Genomic DNA, 20,858 nt, shown 5'->3' on the forward strand with positions numbered 1-20,858 from the left:
TGTGTTACCTGCACCTCTCTGTGAATGTGTGTGTTACCTGCACGTCTCTGTGAATGTGTGTGTTACCTGCACCTCTCTGTGAATGTGTGTGTTACCTGCACCTCTCTGTGAATGTGTGTGTTACCTGCACGTCTCTGTGAATGTGTGTGTTACCTGCACCTCTCTGTGAATGTGTGTGTTACCTGCACCTCTCTGTGAATGTGTGTGTTACCTGCACCTCTCTGTGAATGTGTGTGTTACCTGCACCTCTCTGTGAATGTGTGTGTTACCTGCACCTCTCTGTGAATGTGTGTGTTACCTGCACCTCTCTGTGAATGTGTGTGTTACCTGCACCTCTCCTGTGAATGTGTGTGTTGCCTGCACCTCTCCTGTGAATGTGTGTGTTACTCTCCAGTGAATGTGTGTGTTACTCTCCAGTGAATGTGTGTGTGTTACCTGAGTGGGGTCTCCAGTATGGTGAGGAAGCGTGTGAACTGAGAGATGACCAAACACTTGATGCTGCTGTCTTCACATCGAAGCCTGAGCAGGTTTCCCATCAGCGCCTGCACCTGCAGAGACAAAACCACTACTTTTGAGAGAATTCTAAATCAATTATTAGAGATGATTTCACAAGAAAAGGATCAGAAGAGCAAGTTGAGAAACTTAAAGTGCTTCAAATATAGCCTACACTTTGACTTTCATCTTCCATTGACAGTTTATTGATCATTGATCACTAGAACCGCCAACGGGTACATTTTACCCGCAGCTGTTTCTTGATAGTATGTAACTTTTTTTCAATAAAATATTCAAGTCTCCTAGTCTGTGACTTTTCCTGAAAGTGTGTTATGTAGCACCCTCTGTTGTTAAAAATGGTCAATATGAAGTCAGATTGAAAAAATGGCCCAAAAAATAGCCATTTATACCCATCAGCGCCAGCGGCTAATATTTACCTTATAGAAAATGCAGTGATCTTCGCGCAAAAACATAAACATGAAGTGTTGCTATAGCAACGCTTGTTGTTTACTGCGGTTCCTTATAGATAGAGGGTTAGAGCGATAGATAGAAAGAGAGAGAGAGAGATAGAGAGATGGATAGAAAGAGAGAGAGAGAGATAGATAGATATAGATGGATCGATAGATAGTTATAGATTGATAGAGAGAGAGATAGAGAGACACTTTGCACATAACTCACGGTAGCAACATTTTATACTTCATGCAATCTGCATGAAGTATAAAATATGAAAAGCTGAGAGTCCACAGATTCTATTGGTATAAGTTTCATCAGTGTGCGATCAGAACTCACTGTTAACCCTGTGTTCTAGTATGATGAATAAAAGAACATTGTACCTTGAAAATCAATGCATTCTTATAGCGGGTACCCGTTGGTGGTTTTAGGTATACAGCGACCCCTGGTGGTTCTAGTGTTAAAGGCTGCACAATACACACCAACAAACAAATATAAATAATGAAATACACTAAGTAAATAATCCTGCGTTATTAAGCACACCACTTAAATACATCTGGTAAATATGCTGTTAAATGATGATAAGAATGTTAAAAGCTTCAATGCAAGACTGAAACGATAAACACAATGATCAGAAAACCAGCCGTCCAGCCTCAGAGTGTGCGGTGTACCTTCGAGCTCGTCCTCCACTTGTCAGGGTTTGCACATTTCTCTTCCTCCATTTTCTCCTGTGGAAACTCCACCAGCTCATTGGCCTTGATCTCAGTCCGACAGAGAGGACAGCGCGCATTCTCCTACACACACACACACACACACACACACACACACACACACACACACACACACACACACACACACACACACACACACACACACACACACACACACACACACACACACACACACACACACACACACACACACACACACACACACACACACACACACACACACACACACACACACACACACACACACACACACACACACACGATGTGTTAAAGATTAGCAGCTAAATAGTTGATTACATTATAGTTAAAACTAACTGGTTAAGTACACTTTTCGGGTGTCAGTACTTTACTCCACTACGACTTTTTACTTTCTACTTCTTACATGTTGAACCCAAATACCTGTACTTTCTACTTCTTACATGTTGAACCCAAATACCTGTACTTTTTACTTCTCTCATTTTCCAAACAGGCTGGTTCCTTTAGTTTGAATGTGTGTTTGGTGGCGTGATCATTATTATTTAGAGTCATTGCGTGCCTATTGATTTGAACACGATCCGTATATCCATCATTTCCTGGTCTTCTCTAAAGAAGAGGGACCAATGAAAGCGTTGTCATGTTGCCGTTGGTCACGATGGAAACATTCATTAGCTAACAATTACATTATTGTTCTATTAATATAAAGGGAGGTCAGGTACTCTTTAAAACAGCTGCTAGTTATGGGTACTTTTTACTGAAGTACATTTCAAAGCCTCTTTACTTTGACTTGAGTAAAGAAGTTTAGTCAGTACTTCTACTTTCACCAGAGTATCTTTGAACACGAGTATCTGTACTTCTACTTGAGTAAAGGATGTGTGTGCTTTTGCCATCAGCCCCTGCCGTGCATGTACCTGCTCGCTGCTGATGACCTTGGCGATGCAGGGCCGGCAGTAGACGTGGGCGCAGTGTGTGATGACGGGCAGACGCACAGACTCCAGACACACTGAGCACTCCTCATCGGAGCCGCTGGCCAACACCGAGCGCAGCTTCTCTATCAGACGCTCCCGCAGCTCTGCAGGCGTCGCTGCAGCACCTGCACACAAAACACTGCATTTCAGACGTTTACAAGTAGAAATCAACAAAGACAAAATACATCTCTGGTTTTATGTTTCAGTATTTGTAAGCAACTGTGACTGAAAGAATATTGATTTTATTTTATTAATGGTTATTTCATTATTTTTTGTTGTTCTTTTTTTTAAGAAGGGGCAGGTAGAATACGATTTTCTTCACCCAGCTCCTTTCCACCATGCGTTGTAAAAAAAACAACCAGTATAAGTGTACATGTTTTGTTTTAAAGGTCCCATGTCATGACCACTTCTACTGACCATAATTCCATTGTTGAGGTCTACTAGAATAGATTTATATTGTGCAATGTTCCTAACTCACATTGGTTTCTCACACAGCATCTGTATAGTATGTGTATTCACTCTCTGTCCTAAACGGCTTGTTGGAGCTCCTGCCGCCCCCCCCCCCCCCCCTTCCTGTGAGCCCAGTGGCCGTCTGCGAGATAGCGAGACACAGCAAAACCCAGCCCGAAACACACACACACACGCAGCCTGGCTGGGAGCTTGTGTGTGTGACCAGGCTGAGTTCCACGGTGTCTCGCTGACCCCACACCAGTGAGCCGGCTCACAGGTTCCCGCTCCTGGCAGCAGCGAGCCTCGCAACGTCCCGCCGAGTGTGTGTGTGAGGAAGTCCGCGGATTGGTCCAAACGTCACGGCTGCGCGGACGTTACGTCACTATACCCAAGAAGTAAACAATGGAAAAAGAGAAATGTCCAACGAGGCGTTCTGGGGCAGCATAGACAGGTCTTTTCTTTGTTAGAGTTTTACTCGCTACAGGGTGTACTTTGAGGGTTTGTGACTGCAGACCGTTTACATGCAGAAAAACCTTCATAACACACAAGGGGACGGGTAATAACCGGAAAAGCAGGACATGGGACCTTTAAGATAACTGCCATGTGTGGAATAAACAAATAAATAAATATATTTTATGATAAATGTCTGTTTTAATTATGACACAATAGGAAGTTTGTATTCTAAGATGAAACACGTAGGGTTGGTTGGTTTTTCACCTCACAGTTTATATGCTAACAAAATACGATCGGTGATATGTTGCCTCAATCTTCACTTTTCCCCCATGTTGTAGTAAATGTGCCTCCGGTGCTCCATGACAGCGTACAGCGGGACAATCTAAGCTTCTATAACTGGCTACACAGAGGTGAGTGTTTTTTGACACAGAGTATAATATATGAACCAAACAAAGGATTCTGAAGAAATGTCCAGGCAGCCTGTTGGGTTCAGAAACTACACGACACATTATTCTTGCATGACACGACGGGCTTTACCCAGGTCTGAGGATGTTTTTGCCAGCAGATCAGGGTGGCAGCAGTGCTGACGAAGCCTCATCAGGATGGCCAACACATCAGCATAATTCCTCAGGACTGTCCCTTCAGCTACGTACCTACACACACACACAACAGTGCAAAAACAATGTCTAACAAACTTGTATACCGGCTGCATGTTCTGTCGAAACAGCCTCACATCAGTTCAGATTAGTCAAATCATGTTGTTAAATTATTTAAGCATGCACGCACAGTACCTGCCGATGGTGTTTTGTCCCTCGTTGCGTGCCAGCTCGTACTCCTCTCTTTCGGTCTGGCTCAGCTCCACCTGCTCCACGCTCACTGTCTTCTCCGGCAGAGACACCAGGGGGCGCCCGTCCTTCTCACTGCTCTTTGTGCGCCTCAGGGTGATGCACTTCACCAGGGTCTGAAGGTTCCTGTGCACAGTATCGACTTGAGCTGTGAATTACTGCTTTTACAGCTTGCTCTGTCAGTTGGTCAGTCTATAAACATGTCCCCCATCAAGTGTTTGTGAGGGTGTGTGTGAATGATGAATGAACACATGATTGTATGTTGTGTTAGCTATTAAAAAAAATCACGCCTGTTTGATATCTGATAGAACAGGGTGTATGCAGGAAGCCTGAAGTCAAATGGAAAACCTTTTAAGACCTTTTTTTAAGACCCTTTGCATACATTTTAAGACCTCATCGCCACTTTGAGTTTTAACCGGTTACCTTGGCGACATATTTACTGTATACAGTTGGACAATTGATATACTTATTGAAAACAAGCTACAAAATGTAATACCTTGGAGAATGCCGTTTAACACTTTTTAATAGCCTTCGTTTCCGCTAAATTGATTGATAAACTTTTAATACTTTTTAAGACCCCGCGGACCCCCTGTAGAATATGACAAAATATTAAGTTAGAAACTTTCATCCAACTCTCACTCAGTTTGCTACACCAGGTAATCAATACAGTTTGTCTAGTTTGATGTCAAATCAGTTATAGAAGAGCTTTGAATGTCATAATGTTGACGCCTGATATTCCTTGACACTGAGTGTACACAGTACATAGCGCCCTCTGGGGTCGTATTACTGCATTGCATCAGTGTAATATAATTTAAGATAAGTTTAAACTTTTTTAACTTTATCGATGTATGTATCTGTGAGCACTCACTGCAGGCCGGCTCTGTCCCCCTGAGTGACGGGTCTCTGGATCACTCTGTTCCACCACTCTTTGGCATCGAAGGGCTTCAGGCGCAGGAAGGCCAGCAGCATCCACAGGTCCTTCACACTGTTCTGGATCGGAGTACCTGGAGGGGAGAGAAGAAGAGCATATGGAAACATTTGGTGGCTGCCAGAAAGGTCCCCTATTATACTGTTTTTCATCAATATATTACAGCTCTCAGATATATACAGAACATGTCTCTGAAGTGTTTGGCTCCAAACACCAAACAGATCATTGCAGCATTACCCATAATCCCCTCTGTTTCAGCCCTGTTTCAAAAGTGCTGATTCTCTGTCTGGTACTTTAGATGAAAGTAAGGAGCCCCTCCCCACGCCCCTCTGAGAGATATTTAGTTAAAAAGAACTCAATGGTGCTCTAGGAGGAGATTCAGGTGATAAGGGGGGGGGTTACCTTGGTTGGTGATTGGCTAATGGTAACACAAGCCAACACATCGTTATGACATCATAAAGTGGCCAAAATCTGATCAGCTCATTTTCAGACAGGTTTTTATAGAAATGGATCAAAAAGAGAGAGAATCTTTGTTCCTGAAACTTTCAGAGTCTCTTTCCAAAGAGGGGACACATGTTGATGTAGAAGAGACATGAAGAAGAGGGGACACATGTTGATGTAGAAGAGACATGAAGAAGAGGGGACACATGTTGATGTAGAAGAGACATGAAGAAGAGGGGACACATGTTGATGTAGAAGAGACATGAAGAAGAGGGGACACATGTTGATGTAGAAGAGACATGAAGAAGAGGGGACACATGTTGATGTAGAAGAGACATGAAGAAGAGAGGACACATGCTGATGTAGAAGAGACATGAAGAAGAGGGGACACATGTTGATGTAGAAGAGACATGAAGAAGAGGGGACACATGTTGATGTAGAAGAGACATGAAGAAGAGGGGACACATGCTGATGTAGAAGAGACATGAAGAAGAGGGGACACATGTTGATGTAGGAGAGACATGAAGAAGAGGGGACACATGTTGATGTAGAAGAGACATGAAGAAGAGGGGACACATGTTGATGTAGGAGAGACATGAAGAAGAGGGGACACATGTTGATGTAGAAGAGACATGAAGAAGAGGGGACACATGTTGATGTAGGAGAGACATGAAGAAGAGGGGACACATGTTGATGTAGAAGAGACATGAACAAGTGGATTTTGCACAATAGGTGACCTTTAATACTGAGGCTATCTGTGTGTACTTGAGTATGTAATTTAAACATTCAGGCAGAATAAATCTAAAAGTTATAAAGAACAAAAGTTGTATTGAATTTTGAGCTTGATTATATGGAGTTGATGATCAATGTTTCTGTGTGTGTGTGTGTGTGTGTGTGTGTGTGTGTGTGTGTGTGTGTGTGTGTGTGTGTGTTAGGTGAAGTTATACCTGACAGAATCCAGCGCCGCTGAGCTTTGAGGCCGAGCACAGCCTTGCTTATCTGTGCATTAGGGTTTCTGACAACATGTCCTTCATCCAGAACAACCCTCAGCCAATTGATCGCATGCAGGGGACTCTTATTCTAAAGGAATCAAAAACATTATATCTGTTAGTAAAAAATAATGAAATGTTTCCCAAGTGTGTATTGACACGTATTAAACACAGTCCAGGAGGGACATTAATAGGATGCCATTTGAGATTTTTCAGCTCCACCGTATAAAGTGTCCTCCATGTTTTCCTCTCTGTCTGGACACCTTGACTCACCTTACAGCTACGGAAACACATACGACCGGTCTGTACTCACCCCAAAGTCAGCAGAGAGGACGTTGTAGGTTGTGATCACCACATCCTGAGAGGACAGAAAGTTCTTGTTCCTGTTGCGCTCCGGCCCGTAATACAGATACACGTTTAGCTTCACGTCAGCACGCACATGCTGCTCAAACTGGTCCTGCACACACACAAAGAAAGGAACACGACACATGCTGACTTTGGGAATGATGGGGAAAGGGAACAATGAGTGGAGCATCTTCATCGTTGAACACAATAATGGTCATCCTTTGTTTGCTGTTCAATGTGATATGGTATTGATATGGATTTGTTTTTTTTATACCAGGAGCAGCAAAGAAGTACTTGTCACTCAGCTAATAAGAAGGATTACATAAATGTATTTGAGTGATCGAAAGGGTCTTGTTGTGTATGCTTTGTCTGCAGTCCTACCAGCCAGTTGCTGATGACAGAGAGCGGGCAGATGATGAGAGTGGGGCGAGCTGATAGGTCCTCTGCACTGTCAGCGATGAAGGATTCCTCAGCTGCACATCAACCATGAAAGCAAACAGAATGAATTCATACATCTGGCAATAGAGGATTTGAAACAGCTGGTAAAACAGAGTAAGACTCACTCAGAGTGGGAGTGGCTTTCTTGACGGTTTTCTTCTTCTTTGTGCCAGAATCTGCTGCTGAGCCACCCAGCGCTGCAGCAAAGTCCAGATCCTCCAGCAGCACTGGGGCCTCTGCACGTTCAACACAAACAACTTCATATTTGAGAAGCTGAAAATAGCATTTCTGGCTATTTTTCAGAATAAAGAATTGCTTAAAAGTCCCCTATTATACTGCTTCTCATCAATATATTATAGGTCTCAGATATATACAGAACATGTCTCTGAAGTGTTTGGACTTCAGGTGGCAGTATACGCCGTGAAGTGGTTTGCGGCCTGCCAGTAAACCCAAAGCAGAAGAAGAAGTGACGTCAGCAGCTCATTTGCCTAATCCACCCTCAGGGACTTATTCCGGTGTGAACGCGATCGGCTCTTTAGTTCCATGGGGGAACTAAGTGCTGGGAACTAAGTACAGCAAAGTACTTGGTGTGAAAGCGGCCATTGTGTTCTTTTTAACCAAATCTCTCTCAGACGGGCGTGGGGAGGGGCTCCTTATTTTCATCTAAAGTAACAGACAGAGAATCAGCACTTTGGAAACAGGGCTGAAACAGAGGGGATTATGGGTAATGCTGCAATGATCTGTTTGGTGTTTGGAGCCACCGGCCGGAAGTCCCCGGAGTTGGGGACTGGCTTCAGTAGAAGCTGCTGGGACTCGCCAGAACGCAGACACCTCCTCATTTCCACCCCTCCCATGTTTTTTTATGTGTTGCCATAAGTTAGTCTCTGTCCGTTGGTGCGCTGGGTAATGCTAATGGTGCTAATGCCAGCAAATACAATGGTGGCTTCACAAAACTTTTCCGAGTTTTACGGGGCGTGGTTTTCAATTCGCCCAGCCAATCAGAAATTGGAACTTTTTTCTCCCCAGGAAAGTACTCATGAACTAAGTTCTATTTTTGTTGTGAACGCAAAATCCCAGGAACTATCGGAACTAAAAGGGAAAAGTACTCTGGTGTGAAAGCGCCTAATGGTGCTCTAGGAGGAGATCCAGGTGATAAGGTGGGGGGGGGGTTACCTTGGTTGCTGATTGGCTAATGGTTACACAAGCCAAAACATCGTTATGACATCATAAAGTGGCCAAAATCTGATCAGCTCATTTTCAGACAGGTTTTTATAGAAATGGATCAGGACAAAAAGAGAGAGAATCAGAGTCTCTTTTCTACATACATGTTGACCTTTAAGTGATTAACCCATTATTCTGATTGTTGCATCTCTACTGTTCCAACACACTGGTCATGTACCTTTACTGGGCGGTCGCTTGGTGGCTTTCCTCTTCCCTTTGCTCGTACCTGTGAGTAGAGCAGACAGGTCAAATGGATGCAAGCCACAAATCAAAAGGAAGGCCAAAAAGACAAGCACAAAGCGTGAAACTAAAAGTTAAAGATATACATGTCACAATTAAATCTTACTTTTTTCTGACTTGACAACAACCTCTTCCGAATCAATCCCCTCCACCTGAGGACTGACCCACACAGGATAATGTCAGACATATACAGAGAGAAAAGTCAAGTCAGTTGTATCAATAATACCACCGATGGTCCCAAATCATTATTACATTTTAAAAAACGCATGACTAAATGTATGGAAAATATATAGAGTGATATTTAACAAACATGGGACAGTAAAATCTGCCCAATTCAATCAAGTCACACTTACAGGTCTGAGCAAAGAGAACCAGCTGCTTCATCGCCTGCACTGCTCCCTGAAACAAAGACACATCATGTTAGCTCTCTGTTTCTGTTTCACACACACAAAAACATGAACAGTGAAGTAGATATTGAAAGTTGAGAGTACCTTCCAGTTTGGAGGCCATGTCTGGTTTAGTTTTGGCTTTGAAAGGTGAAGACCGCTCCTTCTGCACACATGTAAACAAATACTTTATTTTATTTATTTGGCGGGGACATTGCACATTAAAGGTTGGGTAGGTAAGAAAGGAGAAACCAGCTCGAGGGCGCTAGAATTTGAAAGTACGCAGCCGAAAAAAATCTGCCCCTTCCTTCAGACTTCCTTACAGAGCCCCTCCTCCAACACACACGAACGTACACATGACCAATGAGGGCACGAGATAAGTTTGTGCACAGATGGAAGGCTGACAGGCAGGTAGGCCATCCAGTTACTTTAGCCGGGCCGGCTCAGGTGATTGGTCGTGCTTTTTACAGCGCCACAGCTTCCACAGATGAGATATTTTAATGTATTCATTGCTATCAGGATGTTAAGAGCATTCCATGGAATATAACAAAAAGTGTTTCTGAAGTGAATTACCTACCCCACCTTTAATGAACACTTAAAACATGAAATGTACCAAGTGTAAATATGTCGGATTTAGCTTCGAGCTACTTTCCATCCGCAGTCCCTCACATAAACATTAAAGGTGGGGTAGGTAAGTTTGGGAAACCGGCTCGAGATATACTTTTTGTTATATTCCATGGAGTGCTCTTAACATCCCGATAGTAATGAATATATTAAATGCTTTGACAAAAAATCCATAAAATAATCTCATCTGTGGAAGCCGTAGCGCTGTAAAAAGCACGACCAATTATCTGAGCCGGCCCGGCTAAAATAACTGGATGGCCTACCTGCCTGTCAGCCTTCCATCTGTGCACAAACTTATCTCGTGCCCTCATTGGTCATGTGCGCGTTCGTGTGTGTTGGAGGAGGGGCTCTGTCAGGAAGTAGCAGATTCTTTCCGGCTGTGTATTTTCTAATTCTTGCGCACTCGAGTTGGTTTTTCCAAAATGACCTAACCCACGTTTAAGAAAATGAAAATTACAAAGATAGCAGTACAAATACATAAAATGCAAGAAAAGTGCAAGAGTAAGAGTAGAATACCCAAGTATTTAGGACATGGTAATACAATATAGCAGCATCGATACATAAAGTGCAAGAGAAGATACCCCTGTTATGAAGAACACAAGTCATTCAGACAGTGGATGGATTGAAAGGAGCACACACAGATACACTTACACATATCTCCACAGGCAGAGGCTTTCCTTTGTGGAAGTTGGTGAGGATCAGAGCAATGGTTGTCAGAGTTTTCCCCTGGAGAATAAAAACAGGGGCTTTAGTGTTGATTCACGTCTGCCAGCCTCCCTTTGTACAAACCATGAACATTCAAACACGGTTATATGAGGCACAGTTGTTAATATTAGCCTACATGTTTTTAGTGTAACACGTATTTGTCCCAGTTTTCTCTACTATATACAGCAAAGAGCAACATTACCAAACATTTCATCATACGTTTCTGTAGAATAAACTAATAGACTAATAAACATGTTGGTACCACTTTACAATAAGACTACCCTTATAAAAGGTTTACAATTAGGTTATGAATTAGGTTGTAAACACTTTAATAATCATTAAGAACCATTTATAAACCAGTTCTAACATAGTTTCCATACATCAACACAGGCTCACTATTTGGCAAGGTGACTAAGCCTTATATTGGCTACCTAGCGTACTTCGTCTTCTTCATCAGCCAGCATCCTTGGTATCTGTTGTTCACTGATTCCCCCCCCATCCATCTTGATGTTTCTTGGCATCTCTTTATGACCATTTATTTACGAGTTACTAACATTTATAACTGCCAAAAGGGAGCCTTATTGTAAAGTGTGAAACAAATCACCATTTATTTACGAGTTACGACGATTTCAAATAAGGCTTAGCAGTACAGATAAATGTGGGCTCACTATTTGGCAAGCAACCGGTCACAGTTGCCCTGTTTATCTCATGTCTTATAAAAGCTTATTACTGATTTATAAAGTGTTCACAACCTAATTAATAAATGAATTACAAACTATTAATAAACCCTTTATAAGGGTATATTGTGAAGTGGTACCAACATGTTCTTTTTAATGGTTATCATGTCACATGGTCACATCACATGAGCTTTTACTCACCAGTCCCATGTCATCTGCCAATATTCCCCCTCGAATGATCTCTGGTATTTCTTTGGCAGAGAAGCATGTGAGAGTGTTGTAGTACAGCTCGCCTCTCTTCTCCCAAAACGGAGGCAGGGTGGATTTGTTTTCTCGAGCGCACATCCAGGACAGCGCCTCCTTCTGGTGGGGCATGAGGGGAGTACCTACAGACTGCAGAGGAGAAGAGCTGCGTGTACAATAAAGCTGCACGAACACCTGACTAAAACAACACAGAAACCACTAATGTTACAGCAGCTGCTTTGGGGTGCAAGTAGGTTAGAACTCAGATCAATTAGGGTTGCAAAGGGGCGGAACATTTCCGGTAAATTTCCATGGGAAGTAAAGCTGGGGAATTTTGGAAATATTCCGTATTGGAAACTTTCCATGGGAATAATGGGAATGAATGGGAACTAACTGGGAATTGAGGGTAATGTAATGGAGTTGTATCATATCCAAGCATAAACATTTTGTTTTGTCATAATCTATGCAAAATCCATGCAAAATGAAACAGTTAAAAAACATGACATTTCAACAGATTGATTTGTAAGTAGAACAGAACAACTTCTAATTATTTTATTGAACAATCATTTGTTTCATTGAAGAACAAAAAGATGAATGTTGAGTTAAATATTACTTCTAGAAATCATGTGTGCGTGTGATGGAGGAATGCACAGTGCCTGTAGGGGGTGTGGTCTCAATGGCCATGCAGTAAGCAGTGTGCTATAGAGTGGATATTCACGTGTACTTGAATGGCATCTGTTTGTTTTAGTCAAGATTATGCTAAAATATACTTTCCCCAACTATATTTAAGTTCCCTATGAAGAGCCAACCTTCAATTTAGAAAATTCCCATTTTATTCCCATGGAAAGTTTCCATCTTTGAAAATTCCCAGAATCTTGCAACCCTAGAAACAATAGACAGTTTATCTACGAACTGTAGCAAGAAAAATAAGTTGGAAAGAAAGAAAATTCTTCTTTGATTGATTGTACATTATAATGATATACGATACAAAACTGACTGAACGACAGATAAAGAATCACAAACAAACCTCTGCTGCTTGTCTCTCTCCGTCTTTACTCTCCATCAAACCATCAAAAAGGTTGTCAAATGCATTCTTCAGCTGAAAGTCAAAGAAAAAACAATGTGGCATAATCCTTAAATACATAGTTATACAATGAAGTCCAAACAATAATGATGAATAATGCCAAATGTTGGATTACAGTTATATCTATATCTATATAATACACCAAGCTCATTGAAGTGCATTACCTCCTCTGCAGACAGAGCGGTGGTCAATCCTTTTTTAGATGAGTACGCACGAGCACCCTGCCCTTGAGTATATGAGTTCTGACTTGCACCTGAAATCACGAACACACAATAAACAGTTACGTTGATTAACAATGCATGAACATTATTTTTTTGATGCAACAGTGCAGGCTAGGTGGATAAGTATGATGTGTTTCCATTAGGAGGCAGCTGAAATGGGACGGTTGAGTTTGTTTGTACCTGTTGCTTTGCTTGCACCCGAGTTTAGTTTGAACCCGCGGCGTGACATGCTCTCCATCACAGCATTTTTATTTTCTTCTTGACCCCAGAAGGACAGCATCACTGGCATGGTGAAGGAGTTTTTGGTCCCTGAATGCACCACGCTGACACAGCAACAACACAACATTATACACAAACAACAAACAAACAACATCCATAACATTCATCTGGCTGCCACTTCAAAATGATTGATCTAATATATCACATTCCAATCACTTGTATAAAACACTCTTTTTGCACTAGTTCACTTTTTGTATTTACTTGCACTATTTTTTCAGTTTTTCAGTTTTATTGTGTTGCACTGTTGGAGGAGTCTGTGACCTAAGATGTTCATCGTCATGACTACACTATAGCTATGTACGTATGACTAATAAAAGCCTTGAACCTTGAAACACATTTTAACCAACAGTAATCCCAGTAAACCTGACCTACTGTAAATAAGTAGAGAGATTATTCAATATTTAAAAAATAATCTAATCAAATGCAGAGGTTTATGTGGAGAGACTGTCAAAAGCAGCCTTTGATGTCCATGTTTAGAGTAAGTAAGGTTGCTGGGAAGATATTCTGATAAGAAATGTGCAGGAAATGACACTGACAGGCGCAAATGACACTCCACTCACCCCTCTACTTTCGCCAAATCGTTGTCCATAACATGAGCCATTGCTGCCGCCAGCTCCCGCTTAATGTGACCCACTTGGTTGCCATAAATGTTGGAAACCATCACTGCATTGCGGTCGTATGGATTCTGGGGCTGTCGCACCAAACCGACCATTTCCCCTCGATTCACCTGAAAAAGTGAGTAAAACACAGAAACTTTGAGGTATTCATTCTCATTTGTGAATCAGGGCACTAGAGCAGGGGGGTCCAAACTAGGGCTGAACGATGAATCGATTTTAAATTGAAATCGAGATTTTAAATTATGCAATTATCAAATCGCAAAGCCTGTGATTTTTTTATTTAAAAAAAAAAAAAAAAAAAAATTTAATTACATTTTTTGTTTGTTCTTCTTGTGTGTCAGTCAGTCGCACCAATCAGAAGTGCTGTGCTCCACATGTACCAGCCATTGTTAATCAATCAGAAGTGGCCCATGATAGAAGGTGATAGACGGATTGATCCAATCACCTGCCAAGTATTTGGAGCTTTCCTAGATGGTTTGGTGAAACAAATCATCTGAGTCAGGTTAGTAATGCTCCATCACATGTTTCTAGTACGGCCCGTCCACACTACAGCTTCAAAAAAAGCTTGCCGGCGGGCGTGTCTGAAGCTCCACCAACAACCAATCACATGAATCTCCCGCCCATGACACACAAGCAGCGGTTTGATTGGCTGGTGCTTGTATTGGCATATGATTTGATTGGCTGACGCTTCCACCGAAAGCTTCAGAAGCTTCAAAAGTTGAACATTGCTCAACTTTTGCAGCCTGAAACGCCAGGAAAGCTCCGCTCTGCTACCCACAATTCAGTTCGGCAAAAAGCGAGGCAACGTGACGTCACCCCATTCAAAGTGAATGGGCAGACGCGTTGGAAACCGTTTTTGAAGCTGTCGAAGCTGTAGTGTGGACGGGCCGTTACAGGGTGAATCTTAAACTTAAGCTTGACTTTAAAGCAACCCAACGGAAGCTCATGTAAGTTTGGTTCTTTCACTCGTACCTCTGGCTGCGGGGGTGCTAAAGACGGGAGCACGTTGATACGACCTTCCTAGCCGGAGATATGGCCGCATTTTACGATAAACGTCCGTTGGGTCGCTTAAAAACAAATATCGCAAATCGAATCGCAATATCTGTCAGAAAAATCGCAATTACATTATTTCCCCAAATCGTGCAGCCCTAGTCCAAACTGCCCACAAATTAAACGTCTTGTATTGTACTTCTTAAATATATACAGTATGTAAACATATATTACACCGTATTCATGTGTTAATAAGCCAACTTTTAAAATAAATTCAGTCAATTGGATTTGAAATTTTTTTCTAACAAATCTAACTTGATAATAAAAAAGCCCAAAAACGTATTTGTATAAAAAGCGTGAAATATACCCTTCATATTTCCCCTAATTATAACAATCTGAGGCTCCTGTTGTAAGGGATGGGCTGCCAACTAAATAAATGAAACCCTCTGGAGAGCTGGATCTAGACGGTTTTTACTTAAAGCATATTCAAGTAACAGCATAGTTTACCTATATTTGATTGATTTTGCTGACTTAACTTAAGAGACAATACGCCTCACCTAGTGGGCCAGCCCTTCTTATAGTTTTCTGTATGTGGCCCTGGGTGAAAAAAGTTTGGACACCCGTGCACTAGAGGAATAAAAGTGATCTATCCTCACCACCCCTGTATAGAATCTGAGGCCGACCACAGTGCCCTGCAGGTGGCCGAACGGCACGCTGCCGTCTGCGTCCGGCTCCTCAGACGCAGCGGCTCTGATGGCCTGCGAGAGCGTCTCTGCACTGGAGTCATAGCGGTCTGTGAAGAGGTCCACCTCACTGTAACTGTCCCAGCCGAACCCCCACCTGCGAGAGAACATGACGCCTGGAAAACACCCACAAAGAGACAGCATTAAAAGTCTCCTCTTATACTGTTTTTTATCAATATATCACAGGTCTCAGATATATACAAAACATGTCTCTGAAGTGTTTGCCTCGAAACACCAAACAGATCATTGCAGCATTACCCATAATCCCCTCTGTTTCAGCACATGATAAAGTGACAACATGAGCAATACAAAAAACACTTTTGAGGGTGCAGAGTTGAAGCTGCAGGTAGGGCTGGGCATTTATCATATTACAACCCTATTGTGATATGAGACTAGATATCTTTTTACATATGATAATATTGCAGTGTCTTTAAATGTCCTGGTTTAAACGTTTGCTTCACAGTGGATGTAATTACAACTAGCTGCACCATTACCAGCTTTGATACACACGTTAATAATTATATTTAAAACACATAATACATTATTTCGGAAATGGGCTTATTCACATAATGAGTACTTTAAGTATATTCTGATGATAATATTTTTGTACTTCTACTTGAGTAACATTTTGAATGCAGGACTTGTCTGGGAGTATTCCTTAACTCTGGTACTAGATCTGAGTACTTCTCCCACCTCTGGAAAGCAACCATAGTCATCATCCCTACATTAACGGTGCGATATCGAAGTATTTGATCAGAGATAACAGGTTGTAACGACAGGAAAAGTTACACTACACACCTGTTTACTATCAGGGGAAGTTAGACAGAGGTGGAAGAAGTACTCAGGTCTTGTTCTTTCGTAAAAGTAGAAATACCAGAGTGTAGGAATACTCTGTTACAAGTAAAAGTCCTGCAATAAAAAAGTTACTCAAGTAAAAGTGCAGCAAGTACTCGCATCAATTGATTATAATTATGAATGCATTCATGTGTTGATCAAAGCTGCTAAAGGTGCAGCTAGTTTTAATTACTTTGTGTACTGCATGTAGCTTGTGCATTGTCTCAAGGTGGAAATAAAAACTGATTTAATCTGTAAATAGCTGTAAAGTAAGTTAAAGTTATGTAGTGGAATAAAAGTAGACTATTTACCTCTGAATTGTATTGGGGTATAAGAACAAAGTAGCAAACAAATTGAATAGTCAAATACAGTATAAGTACCTCAGAATTGTACTTAAGTACAGTACTCGAGTTCCTTCCCACCGTTAAGATAACGAAGCTATCTTCTTCTTCTTCTGTTGTTTTAATGGCGGTTGGCAAACAGCTTTCAGTAGCTAGCTAATTGTGAACGTTCATTTAACAGTAGCTAACTGCCGGTTATGAGTTATCCTTAGCTTTAAGTACGCTATCGTGTCTAGCAATACGTCTACGTAAAGAATTAGAGACAGAGTGTGTTATTTATCTGTAATAAGTGTAATAAGCTTAGACTGTCTGTGTGTATATATATAAAGGTAATTAGCAATGTCTTACTGTTTATCTGCACCTCCGCGCCTTCCGATTTTTCTCACAGTGGATTGTTGTTTCCGGTTGTAACCTTCAAAAATAAAATCTTATTTTGGGATATTTCATTATGATCTGAAAACTACTAATTGTTTGTTATCTGCACATTTGTTTATATTATTCATTTGATTCAGGGCTTTAAATATATATTATTTTTCCCTTAGTGTTTTATTTTATTTTGACAAGGGACCTTAAGTGGGTTTATTGAGTTAATTGATCAAAATGACATGCTCGTCTCCCTTATACATCATTTTCAATTGGTGTTCAATTCTGGGAGACTGACGATGAACCACACTGGTGGTCCAGAGGTCTATGCATTGGTTCTTCATGCAGGTGGTCGAGGTTCAACACCCAGGGGTGGGGTGCATCTTATGTCTTCTGCTATGCTGATGTAAAATATAGTATAGACTCTTCTTTCACTATTTTTTAAATTGAATTTGTATTTACTTGAACATCTCACAACATTCTCTTACACAATTTTATTTATTTTATGTTATTTCTTGCACTGTTTAATTGTTTTTATTTGTTTGATGTCCTATATATATTGTGTTGCATTGTTGGAGGAACCTGGGACTTGAGTTTCTCATTTCCATATCTACACTGTAGCTACTGTGCATATGACAATAAAGCCTTGAATCTTAAAAAAACTAAAGTGAATCAAACCAACATGTTTTATCTTATTCTATTTTATTTGTACGAATATTTTTGTCATATTATACTGAGCATATTGTTTTGGTATATCTACATTTTACATTCTTATATTTAATATTGAATAATCCATTCTTGCACAATAATATCCTGCATTATATTTGTTACTGGAGATTTGTATTACCACATGTATATATATATTTTATTTTATATTCTTTATCTTTTAACTTTTAACTTTTGAACTTGCTATTTTATTTCTATTTCTAAAATATATTGGACTGTTTATTTCTGGGTCTTAGTTTCTCTTATGTACATTTCCTTGTGTTTTATTATGCTGATGCAATGCAAACATTTCCCAAATTGGGATCAATAAAGTACATTCATCCAAACCCACCCACCCACTTTGAAATCAGAGTCACCTTGTTTCCGGTGTTGTGTCCGTCCTCTTTTACAGTCCGACACAGTGCAAACAAACAGCGGACGCTTTTCACCAGCTGCACTTTACGCGCCTTTTGCGTTTTGCCCATTGAGCGCTACGGAAGCCGTGAGGTTCCAATTCCCCGGTTGGTTTTCTACGAGGTTCCGCTTCCTCTCTGCCAAGGCAAGTTCCTCCCCGGGCCGAGTAAAGGTCCAGGCCGAGAGTAATCGGGGGGAGAAAAACAGGATATAAGTGTGTGTGATTATAAACGATATCGTGCTTCACACCTCCAGGAAGTTTTGGGGGAAATCTGAGCGTCAAATCCGGTTTTTCAACGGAGCGAATATCAGCAAACACGGGGCGGAGTTTCTGGAGTTAAGCCGGAGTGCGGTTGAGTTTTCTGCGGTTGACAGCAACCGGTGAGTTTACATTTCTTTATTCTGCACCAACAATGAATCAGTCTTAAATACAAGTTTCCAAGTTATTTGGTTAAAGCTGTTAACTACTTTATTGTGGCATTCATTGTTCTTCCATATCTGTTAATGGGACGATTTTGTTGCCTCTTAGCTGAGATAAACACACGAGATCAAGAGCCTAATGTTAGTGGGATTTGTGGCTTGACTGTCTGATTTTTAATGTAAACCAAAGAAAGAAGAGCCTTAAGGCACACTATAGTATTTTACAAATATTGATACAACTCATCTACAATACCAGCTTACAAAAGTCTGGCCTTCTTAGCTAAAATAGGTCTATGAAGAATATCTAACAACCAGTCCAGAAGCTGGTTTCATGAAATGTAAGTGAATAAAGCAGAAGATGTTGTCACTTCAAGTTGTTCTGTGTACAAATGCAGAGCAAACACACAGTATAGTGAATGTGTAGCGACAATAAACACGTGGAAATGATCAGTTTTGCTGTGTTGAAGTGGAAGTTCAAAGTATACAGGCCAAACTATTATCCTGAAATCCTCGACATATAATCAAAACACTTCAAAAATCCATTCAAACACATCGGAGATGATTTAACACGCATCTTGTTAGGAAACGACTTTATTACATCACAGATACATCTCTTTTGAATTAAATCAAACAATCTTGAATAATTAAACATAAGGTTTATACGTACTTAAATGAAAACAAACGTCGTGTGAGTTTGTTCCATTTTTATTTTAATTCCTGTACCTATCACGCTATATGTTGTACTTCCATGATAGGGAGCTATACAGCTGTTTTTAAAATTAACCATGTTCTGCTTTTTTTTGTTTACAGCAATATCATTCTCTTGTATTGTACCACCTCTACTACCTAAATAATGTATACCTGCAAACTACTGCTGGGGACCACAGATGTGTGTATTCATAGAGAGGGCTTTAAGAACTTTTTTTAGGGATATCCCTGGGATATTTCAGACAATCTGTGTTACTAGTCTTGCCTTTGGCCTTGCCTGCAGATGCTACAAATCAGTGTTTAAATCTGTGACTCCTCGGTCCAGACTGATCATGCTGCAGCTACACTGAAACATTCATTCATCCATTTGCCCTGAAGCTAACAGACGTCCACTGTGAGTCCTGAGCCTGGATCTGAACCTGGTCCAAACTGTGGAGTAAAGTTCTGCCAGCGACCCGGGACTCCAAGTTGCCAGGTTGGTGTTTTGTTTCGTCAGAAAGTTGACACAGGGGGAGGCAGCTGTTTGAATAACAGGATAAGGTGTTGGAGTGTGGGTGTGCAGCTGGGCAGTGTGTTTACGCCTCATTCACTGCCAGACCCATAATCAGTGAAGTCACTGTAGAGGGGGCGTGTGTGCGCATGATATAGCACAAATGTGTGTGTGTGTGTTTCTGTGTGAGTGAATGAGAGGGGTAACAGTGGTTTTGTGTGTGTGTCTGCTTCATCACTGCTTCCAGGAAGTCCTGTGCAGAATTTCCTTTTATAGAAGCCGAATACAAAAGGCTTGCTGTCCACTTCCTGTAAACAGCTCCGGGGCTGTGTTTGCTGCGTTCTGGTTGGTCTGCGCGGTCCTGTGAGCCTCTGGCGCTCGGGGAGTTCCAGGATGAGGAAGTGGGCTTCCCTTCATGGCGGACAGCCACAGGGAATAGAAAGTGCTCTGATGCAGCGAGAGGGCGCAGAAAGAGGAATAGGAATTATAATAGGCAGAGGGATGTGACATGCTCCGAGGCACAGGGAGGATGAAACGTTTCTGTAAATTAAAAACAGATGAGGGATGGAGTAAGGCGGTCTCTCCATGGCAGCAAGTGTAGTTCGGTGACTGAGCATGCAGGGTTTGAGGAAACAAATATGAGAAGCTTAGGGACAGGGATGTAAAGAAAGTAGTCAATTGAAAATAAAACATTCATTCATCAATTCAACACCTTCAAGTTTCATCAACAAGGCAAAAATAGTTATATGTTTTTACATCTTAAACTAGGGAAGGTTCAGGTTCTTTATTTGTACCCGTAGGTAGATTTAGTTTGCAGATCAAAAAAGACAAGGGATCCATCCTGACACACTCTAAAAACAAACACAGAAACATCTCTAATAAAAGGACACCCGGCTCCGTCAAATCTCCAAATATTTACAAACACTTCAAATGAAAACACTAGTACAAACATGGACATTCAAAATTCATAATTAAATAAATAAATAGGGGAATACGTTGATCTGATCTTTTCTCTTTTAAATAATGAATATGAAAACTCAATTTGCC

The 20,858-nt window shown here is 41.2% G+C and overlaps 1 protein-coding gene across 2 annotated transcripts in view; it reads right to left on the reverse strand.

The window, feature by feature from the left end:
* The window catches only part of hltf (helicase-like transcription factor), a 21,226-nt gene extending 4,103 nt beyond the window's left edge, over nucleotides 1-17,123 (reverse strand). The window contains exons 1-22 of one of the 2 annotated variants that reach the window (XM_079641261.1): nucleotides 17,060-17,123; nucleotides 15,450-15,652; nucleotides 13,747-13,913; nucleotides 13,088-13,230; nucleotides 12,851-12,939; nucleotides 12,630-12,701; nucleotides 11,561-11,752; nucleotides 10,629-10,703; nucleotides 9,459-9,519; nucleotides 9,321-9,366; nucleotides 9,074-9,126; nucleotides 8,906-8,953; nucleotides 7,632-7,742; nucleotides 7,450-7,541; nucleotides 7,037-7,180; nucleotides 6,682-6,814; nucleotides 5,234-5,369; nucleotides 4,312-4,491; nucleotides 4,058-4,173; nucleotides 2,561-2,742; nucleotides 1,614-1,736; nucleotides 436-548 (exon numbers count right to left, since the gene is read on the reverse strand). In XM_079641261.1, coding sequence (XP_079497387.1) covers nucleotides 436-548; nucleotides 1,614-1,736; nucleotides 2,561-2,742; nucleotides 4,058-4,173; nucleotides 4,312-4,491; nucleotides 5,234-5,369; nucleotides 6,682-6,814; nucleotides 7,037-7,180; nucleotides 7,450-7,541; nucleotides 7,632-7,742; nucleotides 8,906-8,953; nucleotides 9,074-9,126; nucleotides 9,321-9,366; nucleotides 9,459-9,519; nucleotides 10,629-10,703; nucleotides 11,561-11,752; nucleotides 12,630-12,701; nucleotides 12,851-12,939; nucleotides 13,088-13,230; nucleotides 13,747-13,913; nucleotides 15,450-15,647 — 2,474 coding nt within the window. In that variant the 5' untranslated portion in view covers nucleotides 15,648-15,652; nucleotides 17,060-17,123. Of the gene's footprint in view, nucleotides 1-435; nucleotides 549-1,613; nucleotides 1,737-2,560; nucleotides 2,743-4,057; nucleotides 4,174-4,311; nucleotides 4,492-5,233; nucleotides 5,370-6,681; nucleotides 6,815-7,036; nucleotides 7,181-7,449; nucleotides 7,542-7,631; nucleotides 7,743-8,905; nucleotides 8,954-9,073; nucleotides 9,127-9,320; nucleotides 9,367-9,458; nucleotides 9,520-10,628; nucleotides 10,704-11,560; nucleotides 11,753-12,629; nucleotides 12,702-12,850; nucleotides 12,940-13,087; nucleotides 13,231-13,746; nucleotides 13,914-15,449; nucleotides 15,653-16,750; nucleotides 17,019-17,059 lie in introns of those variants that run through there. The other variant, XM_079641262.1, reaches the window with a different exon arrangement.
* Between the last annotated feature and the right edge of the window lie 3,735 nt (nucleotides 17,124-20,858).

Source organism: Notothenia rossii (assembly GCF_949606895.1).
Source record: "Notothenia rossii genome assembly, chromosome: 7".
NCBI lineage: Eukaryota > Metazoa > Chordata > Actinopteri > Perciformes > Nototheniidae > Notothenia > Notothenia rossii.